General features: G+C 36.8%; 1 protein-coding gene across 1 annotated transcript in view; it reads right to left on the reverse strand.

Moving 5' to 3' along the window:
- Nucleotides 1-442: 442 nt before the first annotated feature.
- NHLRC2 (NHL repeat containing 2) overlaps nt 443-17893 on the reverse strand; it is a 49300-nt gene continuing 31849 nt past the window's right edge. Inside the window, exons 6-11 of the mRNA XM_053983773.1 lie at nt 12583-12682; nt 11932-12163; nt 11366-11488; nt 10124-10333; nt 8874-9099; nt 443-8007 (exon numbers count right to left, since the gene is read on the reverse strand). Coding sequence (XP_053839748.1) covers nt 7742-8007; nt 8874-9099; nt 10124-10333; nt 11366-11488; nt 11932-12163; nt 12583-12682 — 1157 coding nt within the window. The 3' untranslated portion in view covers nt 443-7741. The remainder of the gene's footprint in view (nt 8008-8873; nt 9100-10123; nt 10334-11365; nt 11489-11931; nt 12164-12582; nt 12683-17893) is intronic.

Here is a 17893-nt window from a genome sequence, read left to right on the forward strand (position 1 = left end):
CCACATGCTGCAAAGTGTGGCACAGTCTAGCCACAGTAACAAACACTGAGTCAAGTGGAGCTCCATGCAGAGGGATCTCATCCCATAGCTAAATTTGCTCTGGGATCTCTGCAATAAACTGAAGGACACAATCAGGCAGCCTGTGACTCATGCAGTGCAGCATTTCTAATGTCTCTAATGTGCAGAAATGAAAATAAAAGCAGATCTCTTGTTCCCAGAGCCCTGGAGGGGGGAGCCCTCACGACTCATGCTGTTTTACAGACCCTTGGTCACCGAAGGGCCGATTGACACCCACGGCTGCAGAGCCTGTGGCAAAGGGACTGGGAAACAAACAGTTCTTCTTAATTAAAGCCTTTTAGTCAAGCTGCAACCCCTCACAGCAGACACATTTCATAACTTCTAGATCTATGTTCACACGAAGATTGACAGAAAAACGCAGCCATGAAAGAAAACATACAATTTTTTAATGTTTATTTTTCCAAGAAAAAGCTTTACAAGGATAAAGAGGCTGCACAGGAGAAAGCATACATTCTTTAATCACTGTTTATCTGTTGGTTTGATAGCCAAGGCTGACATTTCTTCTACAGTGTATTTATTTGTTCTCATAATATTACAGGATATTTACCCTTTATTTAAAAAGGATCATCATCTACGAATATTGTTAAGAACAGTTAGGCAACACTGTCAGTGAAGAATTGACACAACCTAGATCAGCTCTAGATTAAGTGCTTTCATTTTAGTTCTTCTCATATTCTGTAACAACAAATGTAAACCACATTTTTAAAATATTCAGATATGTGGAAGGCTTTGCATCAAATGTAATGGAGAAACAAAGGTTTAGTATCTCAAAGAACAGACAAAATTTTCCAATGCCTACAAAGCAACACTGAAATTCTCAAGAAAGAAAATACAATTCCTGTCTTTCCCCTTAAACCACCTGGAGACATTTATTAAGGTGTTAAGTGCTCAAATGTGACTTCCCTCACTACCATTATACTGCTGGGATTTTTAGATATCCCAGCAGCAGAACGTAAATGAAGTTACACGTTTTCACAGTGACATAACCTGACTTCACTGCCCCTACACACAGCCCTCTGCTGTGTAAAGCATCTTTGCTGATGAAAACAACTCCAAAACAAAGACCAACTCTCCATCCCTCAAATACCAAGAAGTGTCACCTTTGCCCCTTTAGATCAGTGCATGTTCTGCCTTCCACCTCACTCAAACCACAATTTCAGCAAGCTGTTTGAAGTCTCCCTGCCACGTTTGATCTGGAGTGTACAAAAGAGGTAACAATAATTTCAGAAGTAAGCTCATAAGATTGAGAAACAACCTTGTTTTGAAGTATTTTGTAAGGAGTTTGACAAATAAGCACCTTAATTTCCAATTAATTCAATAACATGATGGAGAAGGAAAATTCTTCAGAGTTTCAGAATTAGTAGAATTAAATCCTTCTGAAACTTGCAAACCATGAAGGTCAAATAGCTTATTTCAATCAGTACTCCAGTATTTCTGTAAAGAAACACTTTCAAGTATTGTTACAAAAGGCACTGATTTTTTCCTTCAGCCATCAAGATGTAATAAAAAGACAGAATTTCTGTCACATTGGGCTGAACTCCTGGTCCTAAAGGTATTTGCCATTAACCTTAGAGCACCTGGATTTCACCCAGTCACTGTTTAACAATCACCTTCTTTTTCTTTATTGATTTTCTTACAAAATCACATCGATCCATCACAGGTTTTAATGATACAATGATTAATGGTACATTAATGGTAATGACAGAGAGGAGAATGCTTTAGTTGTTCTAATCCTATTTTAAAAGTGAAATTGAAGACTTCTGAAGTTAAATATTCAATAGATAAAACATTTAGCAGTTTGTTTCTTTGCAATTAATTTTTAAAATCTGGAAATCAGATTTGGAAATATGATTCAAGTAACTCTCAGGACAGATTCCTTGAACATATGGTTCAAACTCAGTATTTCAGTTTAATCAAAAGCTTGGAAAATAGGCTCTTTTTTTTTTTTTTTTAATGGATGTAAAATCAAATTGGGAATTGCTGTTTTGCTTTCTATGAAGTCTGACAATGGCCAGATGGGTTGAATTTCTCAATCCTTAGTCAAAATGGGAAAGAATACAGTATGGAATGTCTCTCTTCTGAGGCATGTTGAGTACAGAGCATTAAGTTAAGGCAGATGTATGAACAGGTTTTCTTCAAACAGGATTTCTTTAGCTCAAAATTGTCCATGTTTCAAAGGAACTAGGCAAGACTTAAAAAATACTTGCAATTCTTTTGCTTAGCCCTAGATCCTGCAATTGGACAGAGTTCCCTGGTATGCCTGAAAGCAAAGGACCACCAAAGAGGTAAACTAAGCAATATTTAATTATAGCTACACAAACATTCCTCAACTCACACCCAGGTTTCCAGCTTCTCATCTACAGCAGGAGTGCATTACCTGACAATAATTAAACAACCTCCAACAAGACAGCAAATTACTTAAGAGCTAAAATATTTAACCTGTAGCAGCTAAAGTATTTAATCTCTAGCACCAATGTTTCCTGCAACCAAGAGCCGTCAGAATCCCTGCACAGGCTACTCGAGTTTGATGGGATGCTCTGGGACAGCCACAAACAACTGCAGGACCTCAGTGGGCAGGGCCAGAGGTAAAGGGAAAACTTCTGACAGTAGCTGCATCTGTGCAAAGCTTGATGAAGCTGACCTGAGGACATCATCTTATTCTAATGCTATCTAGAATTACTTGCTGTTTACATCCCCATCCCTGAAGCAGGGGAGGGGCAAGGAGCTGGTGGAGGGAATTATCCTTCCTACTTGGATCCCTCCATGATAACAAGATATGGGCTGCATTTCACTGTGGAAACTACAGGAGGAAAGGACAGACCCAAAATCCTAACCAAAATCCCCCAAAATTGTGTGACAAACTAAGAGAAACTTGGAAACTCAATCATAGGTGTGATGAGTCTTGAACAGGAATGAATCCTAATCCTAAGTGAGAGTAGTGACTTTAAGAGTACAAAAACTATAAAATATAGATCTGCTGCTTCTAATGGAAGACAGTAGTCAAATTTGCTTACATGAACATAATGGAATGTAAAATATTAGAATATTGGTTCTAAATTAATGATCTCTTGTTGAATGCAAAAACAGATGTTGTGATTTAATTAAAAAATAACCAGGTCTCACATTTTCAAAAATTATCTCCAATTACTTGTCACCATTCCTATACTTCATTTGCCTGGGACAGAGAAGCTCCTCTAATCCCTGACAAACCAACTTCAATGAAAATCGTAATGATAAATTCTGAATGCTAAATGTTTGCTAACCTAAATCAGTAATATTAATTGGTTATATGAGCAAGTGACCTGGCAGATTTCAGTGGAGAATTACTGGGGGTGACTGATGAGCTGAGTGGTGAGTGGAAAATTCTCCTTAGGTAGCACAACTGCAGCCTGGAGAACACAATGTGTCACAGCACATCTCACACATTCTACAACAAAGAAAACTTAATTTTGAGTTCACACTTCTGTGAGAGTGTAGCCCCAACATGTCTTTGAGGTAAGTTAATGAATAACAGCGATTTAAAAAAATTACAGATCTTAAGAATGTAAATAAATCTCTGCTATTTTCTGCTAAACGACAACCATTTAAAATAAGATCTATCACTCATAACTCTACAAAGTCAGACATTTAAAGCTTCCATGTACATAGAAAACCTTGTTAGGAATAAAAAATTCAAGACAATTTGTGGTCAATAATGCCTCTATCTTTGCTAAAATAAATAGTCAATAATTAAAGGAACGAAAGGACATGGCCCTACGTAAGAAGGAAAGTCTCTTCATTTTCATCATCCCCCTCCTCTGACTGAGAGGTAAGGAATATATTTTTCTTGATGTTCTCTCAACAAAAGTTTTACCCATGGTTTCAGCTACAATATTTTCCTACTGAAATAAAATCAGTGCTTTAAGAATATATGCAATATACTGGAAGCCATATGCACTTTTTCTCAGGATAAGCAGATAAGGCATTTACCTGATGCCATAAAACTACTTTCTCTTGCTTGGTACCACACTACCACAGCTTTATAATGCTCTGTAGGCAGAAGATATGAGATGCCAAACACAAACTGTGAAGAACTGCATCCAACAGAAAAGCTAAAAATGATGTAAGAATCTAACACAAAAAGAAATCAACTAAAAATATATGCATAAAATATGTGCCCACCAACAGATTTACACAGTCATCATCCCCACCCTTCCTTCAACAGAAGGGAGCAAGCTACAGAAGATATTACTGAATTCAAACAACATGAAAGAGCTATTAAAACAAATTATCCTCCCTCTTTGAAAACACTTTATCTTTTTTTCTAGTCTAATAAAAAATATTATACTGCAATTGAATAAAATTACTAAAAACATCTAATGGAACTATTAATACATCCAATCAAAACCAAAAGCTGTCCCAGAAATGCAAACACTACAACTAAAAATGCCACTGAACTTGTTTCCACTATACAAATCAACCATGACCAATACTCTTCAGAGCTGCTATAATCTTTTAATGCTTTATTAAGGTCTGCTGCAAAACCTGTTAAAGCCAGGAGAAAGTCATGTTTGGAAAAGGCCTTGATTTACAAACTTTTACTATAAGAAACAAATTTGGGAGTGGTGAGCCATTCCAATCTGCTCAGAATTTTTATATCAGGGAACATAAAAAAAACTTAGTTCCCATACAAAGAGGTAGCAGTCATCAATGTATCTGATTCTTTTTTTACAAAATAGTAAGATTTCCTATTTTTCTGCATTATATTTGGAAGATACTTTCTGGTCTTTAAATAAATTTCTTGTAGCTTGTACAATTGTAAATTTCTTGTAGTTTGCCTGTCTGGTGAAACTTATGGCACTTGTTGCTTAACTATAAGAGCAGCTTGTAAACCCTGGAGGAAGAAATGGAAACAGCATCCCTAAATATCATAAGCTGTAAAAAAATCTGTGTTTTTCTAATCAGAGAACATTAGAATATCTGTACACTACAAGTGAAACAGAAGTAGTGACTCTGGGAATGTGCATCCTTATGCCTTGGACAAACAAAACTTTATGTTAGACTAGAGGATTAACAACCAATCACAGGGAACACAGAGACTGAGCAAGGAAAGAACACACAGACAGAAAATTAAAAATTATACACTATAGTTAAATAAAGTGAGGAATACAGTCTTTCGCTTACAGCAATACATTAATTGAAAGTGTCAATAACAAAACAGATTTTTGATTTTTTTTTTTTAATATGGGAGTACTGGCAGAATTTGATAATGTGATCTGATTAAAATAGTAAAATATAATGTCATTCTAGCTGAAAATTTGAGGTGGGGTTGTTCAGCCTGGAGAAGACTGGAGAGACCTCCTAGCACCTTCCAGTACCTGAAGGAGCTGCAAGAGCTGGACAGAGACTTTTGACAAGGACATGTAGGATAGGACCAGGGGGAATGGCTTCAAACTGAAAGAAGGCAGATTTAGACTGGATATTGGGAAGAAATTCTTTACTGTGAGGGTGGTCAGACACTGGCACAGGCTGCCCAGAGAAGCTGGGATGCCAGATCCCTGAAAGTGTTCACAGCCAGGCTGGGTGCAGCTCTGAGTAACCTGCTCTAGTGGGAGGTGTCCCTGTCCATGGCAGGGGGTTGGAATAAGATGATCTCTCAGTCCCCTTCCAACCTAAACCATTCCATGATGGGACAAAATGAGAGACAAAAGATCCACCTGATGAATTCTACGTTCAAGGTAACTGTGACAGCTTGGTTCGTTATTCTGAACTTCTGAACCTAATGCTTGTTTTTTCCAGAGAGCAACAGAAAATCTGCAGGCTATCTAGAAGCTGATTGAAGGTTTCCTGGCTACTATCCGAAGTTGAACAGACAAACAAGGAATTGTGAAAGACTAAGTTTTACTAAAGTGTAAAAAATAAGAAATGCCCAAATCAGTTTCTTTATCTTCATCCTTCCAACAGTATTTGCCATCTGTGAACAAAGTAGCAAAGCTTTTTCACTCTTCAAAATGGCATGTGAAAATGGAGAGGCTTATCCAAAGGAGCTGAAACAGTGAACTAGGAAAGTTGCTTAAATACCAATCATAAGAATAATAACATTTCATCCCTTGCTTTGCTGACAGGTGAGATAACAACCATTTCTGGTGCCACAAAGAACTTTCAGATAGACTGGCATTTCAATGGAAGGAAGAACCACACCACTCCCTTAAAACAAAAGCCTCTCCAGTTCATGATGAACAATTCAATCAATCTTTAAGTAAGAAAAAACAACAACTGATAGTGGGGATTTACTGACAGGTGTCAGGAGTAATTGTTTCAGAAAGGACTATATTAAAAAATTCTTTCATTACTGCACTTTATAATATGTGTGACAGTACTATCTTTCAACTTCAAACAAAATCATCTTCTCAGAAGTGATTATTATGATCAGAGTGTATTACCACCAATTACCACTTAAGCATGATGGAAACTCTTCCAGTTCAAGTAATAAACTTGCACCACCACTATCACCCTGCTCCTTCTCATTGTGGCAAATTGAAGGACTTTTATTTGCAAAACATTTAACCATCAAGGGCAGAGTTTTGCAATAGAGTTTTAAAGCATCTTACTCAAAGATTAGGTTACCAGTTTTCTAGCAAAAGATCAGAAGTTCTAAACATGAATGTAAATAATCCATTATCAAGTATACAATTCTGGTTCAGTGGCGAATATAACAAATCCAAGGACTAACAGTGACTTCAAAAGACTCTGAATCAGACTTCAAGAGTGTAATATTCTTCATAATATTACGTATCTGCAACACAGAACTCTTCAGGATAGTCTTTGCAGAGAAATCATAAAAATGAGTAAATCACTCTGCTTGAAATGGTTGACATTTAATTTTTGCAGTGTAGGTATTCAACCATTACCTACCACCTTCTATAAAATGTAAATTGGTATGTATCAGAAAAGCTCCAGCATGGTTTTGTGGTGGTTATTTTATATACATATACACATTGCAGAGAGGCACATTCTTTGTTAAAAATCAGCATGAAATTTTTCTGCAGGAACTTGAAGGCTTCCTTTCACAGAAAATTTCCCATGAACCTTTGTTCTTCATGTAAGGCGGCGATGTCAAGTTAAAGCAAAATGCTCAGTTTGCATAAAACTAGTGCTGCACCTAGTTTAAGGTGTATTTTCAATTACACGTGTCATAAGTGTCATTACAGAAGAATAAACAAAATACTTCTTTTATAGACTGGAGAAAGAAACTTGACATTCTATTAAAATGCAATAAGGGCATAAAAGGAATTTTGAAGTGTTAGTCCAAAATTATCTAGTCCAACACTATTTATAGTGCAAAGATCTTACAGTAACATCACAAAATAACACCAGCTCTTTCAAATGGACTCTAAAAATTGTTGCTCACTTATTAAGACTGGCAGACATCCAGTGTGTTCACAATTGGCAACAGAGTCTACAGTATTACAAAGTATTGCTGCTACTGTAATGTAAAGAAATGAGGTTGTGATGATAAATTTTCCTGTTAAGCTGTAAGAAAAACTACTTCATTTTACCAAGCAAATTATTTCTTAGCTTTGTCATAAGCTCCAGGAAAAAACAGAGCCAAGTTATCTATTTGTACTTTCTCCCACAGAAATGGTGGATAGCAAAATAAAGTGTGAAGTCAGCTGGCTTTGTGTTAGTTGGTTGCAAAGGTGTGTATCAGTTCCACTTGAGCTGAGCTGCCTTGGTCTGTGCCAGTGACCTGCAAGGGCTGGCTGAAGGAGACTCCTGCCATCATACAGGCACTGCTACCTTTGCTGCAGTAGTAGAGGCACGCTTTGATGGCCAGGGTGGCTTCTGCTGACACACAGCTCCCAGGCAGCTGAAAGGGAATGACAGTTTGACAGGAAACATCCTTTATTTCTCCTGTCAGACACTGTCCTTGCAGCAACCAGGTGTTATCTGCAAAGGAAGAACAGATTTTATCATTAGGGTACTTAACACCATGTCTGAAAGCCACAGAAAACACTAATTCTACCTGTAGGACAACAAGGACTTTCCACATGCAACATTAGAGGAAATTTCCTTCCTGATTATTCCAGTCATGAACAGAGAAAAAAAAAAAAAAAAAAAAAAAAGGAAAAGTAATTTACAAATGCTTTATCAGTCATTTAAAGATGGAGAGATCCATGGCTTTGCATCAGCAGTATAGGTGTATGTATACAGTATATCTTATTTAAATGCAATGGAATTGCAGTTTCTCCTATACACTCTTTAAAGGATATTAAAATTTATTCTGATATACACAAGCAAAACTTCTTAAATTACTAGCTACCATACATCTGCATCAGAGATCTAATATACTAGGTAAGATATCTGCCATAAATGCATTAAACTGTAGGTAAAATGATGCCATTTCCAAACAGCAGTGTTGGTCTTATAGCTGGGTTGGTGCAATTAAGCAATGCTCAGGCTGATTGTTAGAATGAAACCTGAGTTTCACTTTTACTGAAATATTTGAGAGTATGTGAACTAAAAACCACTGTACCTACATACACCTAACTCATTGCATTGAGCTATAACATAATGCAGCATGTATTAATTAAAGCAAAAAGCAGTCTACCAGGTGTTAGACTTTTTTCAGTCTTTGCACTCCAGCTGTTAAATGCATCAACTCTAGATATCAAGTATTGCATCACAAGGTCAAACAGGAACACAGGACGGGGAGGAACATCTTCATTCATCAGACTGAGATCCCCTGCACTGCAGGATGTGCTGATACTTCCCATCCTAACCCATCCCACTTCCCATCCTAACCAGGACTTTACCTTCTGCCGTGATAAACCAGGCACTGGGAGCTTCTTCATTCAGTTTTGAATCCAGAGGAAGAGTCAACTTTAATAAAAACTGAATTGTCTGGCCAGGAGCTACAGTTAGTGAAGGAAGTTCAACATTTGGTGCAGATCTAGGCAGTCTTGGCAGGTTTGTTATTTTATCCTTTTGCACAGGCAGGTTATCTGGAACATCACATGCTTCTGGCTTCAGGATAGGCAACTATCATTAGAAATCAAACAAAATATTTATTTTTATTTTTATTATTACTGAAAACATTCAGCATGAACAATACTATGACAAAATAGCAAAAGGGAAGGACAAAATGTTTTCTTAAAATGAAAAAAAACCCTTAATTAATCCAAATAAAAGCAATATTTACTATTAAAGCCATAAACCCCACAACTACTTTATAGTATCCCTTAATTTAAAATTTTTACAGTTGGATTACATTTTTGCTTTAGATAAACTGTAAATGCATTTCCTTCTAATTCTTTAAGGTATTAAACTGCATGCTTCAGTAACAAAATCCAGGATTTTAACTAATGCACATAGCACAGTAAAATAGAGAGGAATTTCCCAGAAAAGCCACCAATATGTTACGTGATATGAAAATTTAAACACAGATTGAAGACTGTGTATTATTAAAGGCAGGAAACATATAAGAAAACATTAGGATCGTTATGTCATAAATATATTTATATATAAATTTTTAAAAAATCATTAAAATATAGTGGCATTGTAAGGTGGACGTGAGCACAGATTTGTTTGTTTGTTTACAATCAAATAAAGCTGCGCTCAGTTTTGACAGTGGTTTTGATTTGACAACTTGAAAGCCCTTTATATATCTTGCTTTAAGTCGCTGACCTCCCAAAATCATCTCTTACAGAGTAATTGCATAGCTTGGTAATTGATTTCACTTCCTTTTTTTACAAAATGCTCATGAAATGCCCTTCATGCTGAAAAAATGGGCTGTACATTTTAATGACTGGAGTTTCTGTATTAACCTTTTCTAGAGGGTTGTCACTTCCTGTTTTCATGCAAAAGTTGTCTTTCTGAAGACTGAGGCTTTCAACAACTGTGCCAGCAGGCAATGTTAAGTTCCCTGATCATCACAAAACATCCTGTAGATACAGCTACTGTACCCAAAGTTAGCTGTCTCATTTTTATCACACTTGCTGAAGTCTGAAATAGTAATTTATAACAAGAAACACCACTATCAGCCTGTTTAATAAGTATTACTTGCCATGGAAAGAATTTTTGTTTCCAAATCCATCACTTTAATCTGATGATTATTTGTGTCTGCAACATACATCAGGCGGCCGTTTTCTTCAACACACAAACCTCCTGGTTCATTGAAAGCTGACTGGGTAAAGCTGGAACCAACAACATTGCCTGCTTCTCCTGTGCCTGCCAGGGTAGCACAGTTCTTCATCTTGGGATCCACAACCTTAATCTAAGATCAACAAAGACACAAAAAGCTTCTCTGAGAAAACCCAGCAGGATTACATGTTCTGTATTATCTCATGTCCCACATTTCCAGTAGCCAGCACTGCTTTTTGAGTATCTCAGCTACCACGGGTGCATCCTAGATGCTGTGTTATCACTCTTTACCAAGTGACACGTCCCATCTTTCCCTCTCCCCACTCCCTCATGGAATTCACCTCTTCCTTTGGTCCTCATTCAGGGTTCCCTTCCATGATTTTGCAGGTACCTAACCCTCAGCTATAAAAGTGTGCTGGATGACTTGTTTTTCTAATGTTTGCTGCCTTTCTAGAAACATCTGCAAAACAGTGAGAGCTTAACAAAGTTGGCAGGCTAACTTCTAGATTATATTTCTTCTACAAATAGATTTTTTTTAATAGTAAAGAAGTTTATAATGTTTTATACAAGATCTGAAGCAAAATATCATTTGCCTTAAATTTTCAATAAGCATATAGTGTTACATACCTTACTCTTCAAATCAAACAGGTTACTTCTCTTTTAATGCATGTAGTCAGTGTACAGTTAAAAACCTTCTGACACAAATGCTTATATAACATCAAATAAGAACAATCATGAAAACCCAGAGTTCCACGGAGGTAACCCACAATACTTAGGTGACCTTTTTAAGGGAAAAACAAATCCTCTTGTCATCTCAGTTCTACCAAACCTGCAGTATTCCTGAATAAGCCCTTCCAGCTCTTTTATTGTAGTTCAGCATCTTTGGGAAGGTACACAGAAAGTCTTAAGTCTGAACTGTAACTTGGCACTTTAAATTCACCTTCCCCAAGAGACCATCATATCAGTACAGAAGAATGTGACAGCAAAACAATGGTAAAGAGAAGGAGCCAGAAGGGAAGGAAGGAAAGAAAAAGAACAAAGAAACTTGTGTAATTAATTTCCTCAGCTTAACTGGACCAAGCAAAATCTGTCTATGTTACTAAAATGATTCTTTGTAGTAATAATAATTTCCAAGTCTGTATATAACAAGTTACTATACACTTACCTTATGATTATAGGAATCTGCCACATAGAGCAGCTGCCTTTTCTTGTCCCATGTTACTCCCAAGGGATGCTGCAGCTTTGCATTTATGCCTGCTCCATCCACATCACCAAAAGCAAACAAATTCTGAAAAATTATTTTATTTAATTAATAGATTTGATTATTCAATGTGGACATGAATTTAAATGACTGTAATTAAATGGAAATTCACTGACTTTAAAAAAAATGAAGACAATTTCAAAACAAAGATACTGAAACCTGGAAGTGTGGATGCTAACCACAGAAATGGAAACTCTCACATCTAAGTTGTAAGTATGAATCCAGCTGATTTAATGACCACACAATGCTGAATCAAGTTGGCTGTTTTAAGAATAAGTGAAGTAATTTCTTATCTAAGGAGCAACAATCTGCACTACAACCTGAGCATCACAACTGCCACACATTTGCATTCCAAGCAGTGAAATTGATGGCCACGGAAACTGATTTACCCTCTCACCCCAGAAGTGGTTCCTCCAGGTCAGGCTTGAGGAATATTAGTAGGGCAGTGTGGGGAAGTTTGAGGTGATTACCAGTGGGTCTCTCTCTCCTCCTACAAGGTGCTTCACCGCCCCGTCCTTGAGCGAGATGGTTCTCACGGTGCTGCTCTCGCTGTCGGCCACGAACAGGCAGCTCCAGGGCTCCTCTGGGGCCAGGGAGAGCCCCGAGGGCTGGGCAAACCCTGCCTTGTGTGGGTAAGCATTGTTCCTGTTCTCCTCGTTCCCACTCCCAGCAAAGCGAAGGCACACTCCTTTCTTTAAGTCGCTGAAGGCAAAGAGCACCCAATTTCAATCACGAGTTTGAAACAGCTCAGACAAGATGCATAAACAGAAGCTACAGAACAGGCACTTGTGAGTTATAAAACCAACTGTAATGCAGCAGTGAAGCATTATTCAATGCCTTTGTGCTTTTATATCACCTCGGCACATTGTTCATTACTACATAACTCAGCAAATGCAAGGGAAAGTAACATTCAATTATATGAATGGTTCTTACCGAGTCATAGCTGTATAGCTATGTTCATTTCATCTAACAGATGCGGGAAAAGAAGGCAGACTTTTAAGCATATAAGCCTTTAAACTATATTGTTTTCAGTTTAATTTGATTATCTCTCTCTTTGGGATTTGAAAGCTGTTTATCAAGACAAGCAGCAATTTCACATTTCTCTTAGTCCAGTTGCTTACCTTCCCTTTGGCAGTTTTCCACCTTCCAACATCAGTGCCCATATCTGGTGAATGCCTGCCATTGCTATCCATAACACATCTTCTTCCTGCATCCCTGAAACTTTTAGAAAGGGTCACAGAAAACCAGATTAAAAACAAAAAAAATCCCACTTTGGAAATGTTTTATAACACAAAGAAATCATCAAACCAACCCCACTGTCTCCCCCACCCCCTACCAAAAAAACAGGGCAAGAGAGAGATAATGTCTTTCATCTACCAAAACTTCCTATCTTTCTTCTTTTCTTCTTGGTATTTTTCTTCTTTTCTTCTTGCTATTTTATTCCCAGGGGTTTAAAATCATGATTTTAATATTCCTACCCGACAAAGGCAATGTTTCAAGTGAGATTTGCTCTTTGCAACATTCTATTATTGTGTCTGTTTCACATGCTATTTTTGATTCATACCAGCCAAACAAGTACCTCTCTTTGCTAAGCATGGTTTTGGGAGATGCAATCTTGATTTTTTTTTTTTTACTACACTAGTGACAAAATAAGATACTCCAAAAAACTACAGTGAGTTGTTAACAAGTTTTGAAAGAAATAACCATGCCAGGACCATTGTACATTATATACAAAGGACACCATGTGTATAATGTACAATTATACACAAAGGACATCATGTTTTAAATTAAAAGTAACTGATGCTTGCCCTGGAGAGCATCAACTGCAGTTTATTCAAACAGTACACGTGACCTGGGCATTTCCTAATTTCCCCCTGAAGTAACCACCCAATTTCCAAGTTGTTCTTCCTAGGCACATGTAAATTTGGTGTCACAAATGCAAGATGCAGATCTGTGGAACAGTGACCTTCTGATCAAGAAGTGTTCAAGCACGTGTCAAGCATCTACTTTTTTTCAACTTGAAGTATAAAACTACTATTCAGCAACCCAAATCTCTAAATAACTACACACATCTTTCCCAGATAATACTTCACGAAGAAAATTATATAAGTGGAAATTGAAGAACATATTTGTACTCTGTAGCTTTAAATGTAATCACAGTACAGCACTAAAAAAATGCATGAAGGCAGGTTGTGGAAGACAATGAAAAAACTCCCAACAACCCAAAAGCAAAAGACATTTACTTATCTTAGTCTTTCCTGAAAATCTTAAGGAACAGAAAGTTGACATTCAAAAACTGCATTAAAATGAGGACACTATTCTCTTTTTAACACTGTCCCCTGTAGTTATAGACAACATCAACATGTTTTTTCTAAATAAATATATTAGGTATTGGAATAGCCATCAGCCACTCAACACAAAAATACCTTCAAATTGCGTTGTATTCACATGAACTTGTAAAGCATTGTGCATCTCATAGCTGCTCCTGAAAACAGTCTCACGGATAATTCCCCCACCAACCAAAATAGTTTGGAGTTTCAAAATAAAAGCAATGTTATGTGAAATGCTTGCAAGCATTTTAAATCAGACAAGTTAGTCCAAAAAATGAAATTACCACCATTCCCCCAACTGAGGTCCTGCCATTCTTCTAATTCTAAATCTTTTCTACACTACAAACCACAGGAGGGGAAAAATGGTAGGGCATCCTTCTTTTTCCAGAATTCATTTCCTCAAACTGTGAGCTCTCTTCAGAACAGTACTGGTATGATTTTAACAGAGCTTCTCTTCAGCATTTTCTCTTTCTTAGATAAACATACAAGTTCCCAAGACTGTTATCAAAGTAACTCTGGTGACTCTTTTCTGCAACTCCCTGTGGCTCCATGTTTTTACATAAAGTAGAGCTCCAAAAATGAAAGTCAAACTTGCAAAGTGTCTAAAAGCTTTTTCTTGATTAAAAAAGGTTTGCAAATTGAGTTGCAAAACACACATTTTATAAATTACCAGAAATGCTACCAAAGTTCCTACAATGCCAAAAACACTCCAATATAAAAAACAAAAACAACACCTCCCCATCCCAATCACTTCTTGATTAGAGCTCTTTTCTAAGAGATTTAAATTGAGAAAATAGATTATGAAATCATTTCACTCCTTCCTATATAGTAACTGCTCAGCTTCAGGATTTTCTATTTCCATTATGCATAACTTGCACTTTCAGATGTTACTATTCTAAGTACCACAGAATGAAAACTGTTAAAATCACTGATCTATTCAGAAAGTGAGCTTTTTTATCTTGCTATGCTATGCAAATCATTCTGAGTTGTCTCAGAAAGTTCTGTTAATTATTTAATATTCACTTTATCTACCAATTAAATGAAGGAGTAAGACTTGAACTGAGTACTGTTGAAAAATCTGTTCCATTCATCTATCCAGTCCTCTAATACCACAGACTGAAAACTCTCCTGTGACAGCTAGTTGTTGAAAAATCAAAAAGGCTTCTCACTCTAATTCTGCACCCAGTAAGATGTATGAAATATGAGAAAAAAGTATCAATATTAAATTCAAATTTTACTGAACATGTAAGATTGATAGAGAAAAGATTTCTTCTTCAACTAGAGAATAAGGCAGTAAAAAATAAGTAAGAGCTCCATAACAGTCATAAATTTTAACATAAATATTTTCTACTGGATGCCCGTTAGAACAAAGAGAATAGATACAAGCATGGAAATCACACAAACTCTTTCTGAAATTGTGGAAAATACGTCAGAGCTTTAATAAAAAAGATTACACAAACCCAGAAAATTAAAACAAATGCTACACAGCTGAGGTATTTTATCACACAATAGTCCTCTCACAGTTTAATACTTTATGTTCTGACACAAAAGGCAGAAAAACTTTTTCTTGCACGATAGAACAGTTTGACATCACCACTGTTATCCTGGTACTGTTCTCACAGGAGAAAGGGGCCAGGGAGAGCCAGAATGCTAAAATTATGGTAATGCCATTATTATAATAACTCCTTATCATCCATGAATGGAAAATATTTATTTCTAAAGAATTTATCACAAAACAACGTAAGAGAAAAAAGCAATTCTCTTACATTTATTCAACTAAGCACCACATTCCAACCCAATCTGAGCTGTTTTAAAAATGCAGAGTAGTTTCTCCTTATTAGGGTATGTGCTTTCTTATCTGTGCTGTGCCTGCATCCAAGCGAGGTATGGCTTGCAAATGGGATATCCTTGTGTTATAAACATTCTCTAATAGCGAACTACAGCTCTGAGTGCACAAACATTCCCCATTAGAGGATGCCTCAGTTATTGAACGATGCTGCAGCTCCTGAATCTGCCTCTGCTGTATCTGTGTGTTAAGAACTCACAGTCCTGTCTGTACACAGGCACATCTTCAAGCAGTCAGAACACTGCTGACCATTACTGGTGAGTCAATCTCAATGCACAGAAATTACTTTGTTTGGCACCAGTCATGAGCAGTATCTGTTTGAAGGGATTCCATTCCCAGGACTACCCACACTTCCAGTCTCCCTATCTGGGACTGCATGCTTACTTCCAGCCTGGGAAATAAAAGCCTGGGAATAAAAGTTACATTTTGTGGCTGGCACCACCGACGTTTTCTAAATAGACTGAAGTCTGAAAATATTATTCCTGTCTACTAATTTGATCTTTGAAGAAATAAAAAGAACCAAGTCTATTGGTATACCCATCCTCTGCAAATTCTCAAGAAGCAAAAGGGGTTACACAACACATCCTGCAGTTCACAGGCACAGGCACAGGGAATGCACATCTCACCTGCTCTTCAGTCAGTGAAAGTTCAGCAAATTAAATGCAAGTGTGACAGATGAATAGAGAATCAGTGTTCTTCAATGAGACACAAACAGCAAAGCTCAAAAGGAATGCTTTATCAGTGAAGCCTGGACTTTTACAAGTACACGTAACCCTTTCTGGATGACTAAAAATCAATTTTTTTTTTTTTTTTTTTTTTTGCTACCTGGCACTCTTTCACATAGTGTTGCATCATGCAAATGCGCAAACGGCATGACCCATTATGAAACAAAATGCTTCTGGAATTTTCCTCCTTAGTTAACATACCTTCCCTCTCATTAAGGGAAATCCTTGGATTTAGATACCAAGGGGGTTTCATACAGTGGAGATAATAGGGAGCTAAAAATTATGACTGTAATGAAGTACTTTTTTATTTCTTTCCCAAGTTTTCTAACTCAGGCCTTCTAACTGTAATGGCAATAAATATTTCAAATCAATCCCAACCAGAAGAGACAGTATATGCAAACATGAAAGAATACTTTGGATTATTTAGTGTTGGGATACATCATTGTAACTACAGAAGGAGCTAAATCTGGTTATGTGTTTTACTCATTCCTAATTAAGCACAGCAAACACACACACTTGAGGACACTTCAGCAGCACAGTCTCCTTCTACTTCCAACACCTGCATTCCATATTCAAAAGCACTTCCAGCCTCAAATGGTAACAGCTAAGAAACTCCTTCGGACCCCAGCATGCCTGGCAAAGCCTCTCTAAAACTTACTAAGATGTGTATTTTCAGCAGTTTTCTTCTGAAATGAAGAACTGATATGCCAACTATTCTTTAGAAATCTGATTTGTAGTTTAAGCTTCTTTATTGTGAACATAAATTTAATTAATAGAGTCAGACTATAGACTGTGGAACAAAGAGAATGAGATCCATCACTTCATACACAAATATAATATTTTTTTTACAGAAGGCAGTTTCAAGTCATGGACTTCAAAACAATTCTAAGTTTGACACCAGTTAGGATGGCAGCTCTGCTAAGCCAACTGCTTCTTTTTTACTGCAGAAAGTAATCACTGTCATTATGCATTTTGTCAAGACATAGAGAAGTCCAGCTTGGAAAAGTATCTGTCAAACTAAATTGAGTAAGATTACTGTTGAATATTCAGTCACGACTCCCATTATATCTTTACATCAAGACTTCAGCCTTTGCATGTCACAGGCATGTTTATACAAAATATTGACATAATTACCTCATTTCTTAAATTGTTTATATAATGAACATGTGAAATACTAATCAATTTTGTTACTATTACTATTCAGCAATACTCATAACTCCAAAATAAGACTGGGTAAGGTCCTGCTTCACTGCAATCCTGCTCTGTAACTTCCTAATTTCTTATTTCGCCAAAGACTTTTTCACCTAAAACAGTTTTTACACAGGAATAAAACCTTCACTTTACTTCACCCCTCTCTTTAATGAAAGTTACCTCTTCTTTGAAATTCCAAGAATCTAAAATAAAAAAATAATGGCTATTTACAAGTAATTTAGGATCCAGTTCAACAAGAAAATAAAGACAATGCAGTTTTGGTTCAGTGATGTCTCTTACCATGATTTTCTGTGGAACTAAACTTGTAAAATGGCAAAAC

This window comes from Vidua macroura, chromosome 8 (assembly GCF_024509145.1).
Source record: "Vidua macroura isolate BioBank_ID:100142 chromosome 8, ASM2450914v1, whole genome shotgun sequence".
Taxonomy (NCBI): Eukaryota; Metazoa; Chordata; class Aves; order Passeriformes; family Viduidae; genus Vidua; species Vidua macroura.